The sequence below is a fragment of the Microtus ochrogaster genome, linkage group LG2, assembly GCF_000317375.1.
Source record: "Microtus ochrogaster isolate Prairie Vole_2 linkage group LG2, MicOch1.0, whole genome shotgun sequence".
Taxonomy (NCBI): domain Eukaryota; kingdom Metazoa; phylum Chordata; class Mammalia; order Rodentia; family Cricetidae; genus Microtus; species Microtus ochrogaster.
Window position 1 is genome coordinate 6,607,159 of NC_022028.1, and position 4,043 is coordinate 6,611,201.

General features: G+C 44.0%; 1 protein-coding gene across 4 annotated transcripts in view; it reads left to right on the forward strand.

Annotated features, from left to right (window-relative positions):
- Adgrf5 (adhesion G protein-coupled receptor F5) overlaps window positions 1–4,043 on the forward strand; it is a 94,316-nt gene that overhangs the window by 78,962 nt on the left and 11,311 nt on the right. For all 4 annotated transcript variants that reach the window (XM_013350994.2, XM_013350993.2, XM_005359794.2 and 1 more), the window contains one exon: window positions 2,229–2,381. In XM_013350994.2, the coding sequence (XP_013206448.1) occupies window positions 2,229–2,381 (153 nt within the window). The remainder of the gene's footprint in view (window positions 1–2,228; window positions 2,382–4,043) is intronic.

Here is a 4,043-nt window from a genome sequence, read left to right on the forward strand (position 1 = left end):
TCCCCCATCAAGTCCCCCTCCCTTGTCAGCCCGAAGAGCAATCAGGGTTCCCTGCCCTGTGGGAAGTCCAAGGACCACCCACCTCCATCCAGGTCTTGTAAGATGAGCATCCAAATGCCTAGGCTCCCACAAAGCCAGTACGTGCAGTAGCTGAGCCACTCCCTGCCACATCCCACTCCTGGCACAATGGCCGGATCGTCAAAGGGTGACATGCTCAGTAGAGACTAGGGCAGAAAAACAAAAGCCATTAATCACGGTTAGAAGTCTGGCTTTGTCTCTGGGTGCACGCAAGTTCTCTAAACAGTATAGCTTTCTCACTCTCGCCCCCCTTTGGGCATTGTTCAGGAACCCTAAGGTGAGGAATAATAATTAGCTTCTAGCTCTTCACTGGTCATCGTCTTGCAAAACAAAATAAAACAAAGTTCAAATCCTCTCTTCTAAAATGTCCCACAACTCCAAATCTCAATTACACACAGCTTACTAATTCTTCCAATGACTGTCTTTGGGAATTTGCTCAGCCTGAGAGCATAAGAGGCAAGAAGAAAGGGAACAAAGGGGGCCTTTTTAGATGACTCATAGAGATGACTCAGTGATTGAATGTAGGGGTCTCTGCATCCACCATGGCGAGCAGAGCAATGAGCCATTGGAGATAGAAGGCAATTTGGTACAACATGGCTAAGTAACTGGTGTTGATTCAAACTTCAGGAGTCTGACCCTAAGTAGTTTATTTTAGGCATATTTAAACAGTGCCATTTGGTGAAAACGTCCCTGATGATAATTAATCCCATGTGCTCAATAAGCATTTATAAATCTCCATGAAGAACAAAGTATGTCATCTGCTGTAATAAGATAAATAAAGATCAGACATGACTGCATCTTTGTAAAGTACACGTGACACCTTCCATAAAGATAGGTCCCATGGATTGGCTGAGAAAAAGAAACTCATGATAAGGGCCTGGGAAGGGATTCATTGTGGTCTTGGTCATACAGATAGTGCAAAGGTATCTTTAACCATTAACCTCTGCTCCGAGCCTTCTGGGCGGATGACAGGCTATGCATCCCTTCCTTTAAAGGCACGGCTCTGTGTGTTTAACATTCCTGGTTCCCTAGTGCTTATCTGTGAACACACAAACCTCCAAGCCTCCTACAATTTGAAGGCCTTACTGCTCTCGCAGAGGACCTGGGTTTGGCTTTCAGCATCCACATTGGGCATCTTAAGACCATCTATATAACTCCAGTTCCAGGGCATCTGGCACCATCTTCTGGCATCTGTGAGATCCTGCATGTACACAGTGTACATACAGACAAGCAGGCACACATAAATTATAAGTAAATTAATAATAATAATAACAATAAATAATTTGGGTATTTATTTTAACGTCTAGAAAGGCCCATGCTATATAAAATGGAATGCATATAATACTAAATATCATAAATAAGTAGGCCAGATTAAAAAGGCATTGGAAGTTAAGAAAAGTAAGACTTCAGTTAGATGAGAGGGTAATGTTACATTACTGGCTGACAGAGAACTTGTCCAGATATTGAAGAATGCCATTGTCTCCATATTCTGATGCCTTTATGCATAAACTGGGTGTTTTCATGTGCCAGATACTGAGACAAGCCCTGGGAGAGATAAATGAGACTGGGGACTGCCTCTACTGACGCTTCTTGGTTAGTAAAACAGAATGACCCACAGGCTAGAGAGGGCTTAGTTCCGAGCATACACTGTTCTTGCCAAGGAGCCAAGTTTAAGTTCAGTTCACATCACCCAGCTTAGGTGGTTCAGAACCAGCAGCGGCTACAGCTCCGTGGTGTCTTGTGCCCTCTTCTGGGCTCTGCAGGTAACTGCACTACCAAGTGCATACACAGACACTCATGGGTACACATCATTTTTAAAATTTTAAATAAATCTTCAAGTATAGAATAAAGAGGTAATTGTAAATCACTGTGAGATCAAGTGCAATCAATATACCGAGCAGCATATGGACTCAGACTTGAAACTATGAATGGTTTAGGTGACATTTTGGCTAGCACTCAGTCAAAGAGGAATTTATTTATTAATAGCCAGAGGTTATTTTCACATAAATATGTGAACCTACCCTAAAAATAAATGTCATAAATTCCTAGGGGTGTTTGGGGAAGGTTTGTTTATACCAGAACATCTTGACAACCTGTATGTCTTGGCTACTCATGCTGTGAATTCACATTTTCAATAACACTGTCTTTAGAGAGAGAAGTCAATGGCAGGCAAGCATGCTACAAATACAGCCTCCCAGCAAACTTACTCTTGTGTCCCAAAAACATCGACGTGTTTTGTCACTTTGCCAACGCGGCCAACACCTCGGTCCGGAGCCCGGCGATGAAGCTCACCCTTGTTCGGGGTAAGTGTATTTCAATTATGCTAAAATCATGCAGTCATGACCAGGGGCTCCTCATCCCTTGACTCTGTTTGGATAGTCAGTAAAATACATTCCCTGTGGCGGGCCTTGGGTAAACCATAGGGAATACTAAAAGAAGTAGAGGCCATGTTCTCCGGCCTCTGGCCTAGGGGTGAGATGGAGAGATGATTAAAGGTGTGGTCAAAGCTGCTGAGACAACCATAAAGAACCGCTCTGGGTGGCCAGAGTGAACTCTCCTGCCGACAGTGGAGGGCATCTTGGGAGATGAAGTCATTCTGGGGTTGGATCAGAAGCTTAAGTGAGGCAGACTGGAGTGGGCAGTGCCTGTGTCTCACTGAGATTCCTTGGGGCTAATGTCAAGGGGGTGTGTCCTCACGAGCACCCCTTTCCTGAGATGGAGCCATTTCAAAGGAAGAACAGGGTCTGCCTTCTCCATCCTCTGTCACCACTGAGCCAGTGTGACCTGGCATATTCTCAAAGGGAAAGGTCATGGTCATGTCCTGTGGGACTGTTTCTGTGTGAGCTCATGTAGAAGAAGTCACCTGGGTGACCAGAGAGGCAGAGTGATAAAGATGATTTCCTGGGAACAGGATCCCTGATAGACAAAGGCTCCCTAATTCTTCCACCTAGTTGGTTTACTAAATACCCGTGCACATTCTTGCCCTTATTGGTAGCTGGGACCTGCCCATAAAGTAGGAAGGCATTATGACCTTAAGACCCTTGACAGACAGGGTAGTCTCTTATTTGGATGAGCATATATTAAGTTCTTGGTGTTTTCCATGGTTTAGATTTCATCTGCATCTAAAATGAGAGTCCTGGGAATGAGAGGTGGGAACGAAGCACAGAGGAAAGCGATTGCAGATTGGCTGTGGGGTGAAAGCAATAAGGGGCTTTGGAAAACCAGGAACAAAAGGAAGGTGTTTAGTTCTCGCCAGGCCACTGGGAGCAAAGGCAGTGTGAACTCTAGCACCAAAAGCTGCACAGCCTGATCCTGATTTCTTCTTCCTTGTTCCTGTAAACTGTCTCTTTTGAAAATCCTTATACATATCTTTAATAATCTTGACGGGGGCAGGACAGGCAGGTAAAGCGATCTCCTGCCATCCACAGTAGCTCTGACTGTGTTGATTGCGGCAGCTGAGACAGCATTTTCCCTCACATGCACAAGGCCGTAATCATCAGGGAAACAAAGATGATTTTACAGCTGGAAAGGGTTTCTGAGCAGGAACTGCCCACCTATGGCTCCATGCTTGTGCTTGGAAATATTCAGAATTCGGAGTGACTTGGGGTTCAAAGTTTCAAATTAAAAGTATCAACTTCTTTTTAAAAGTCACATTCAGTCCCTAACCACTGGTCTTGAATTTTCTGTTTTATTTTTAATGTCACTGTAAGTTTCCACTGTGCACTGCACTGTATAACAAGAGGACAGCTTCATATAAGTGTGTAGTGTATACTGAGTATACCCCAACTCTTAGCCTCCTCCTCTCCTCCTTCTCCCCCTCCCCGAACAGTTTTTTCTGTTCCCCTGGATTATTTCATCTCTGCGTTCATGCATTCATTATATATATGAATTTATGATTTTACAAATCTATATACAACATATACAAATGAGAGACAACACACTTGTCTGAGAATGGCTTTAATGTT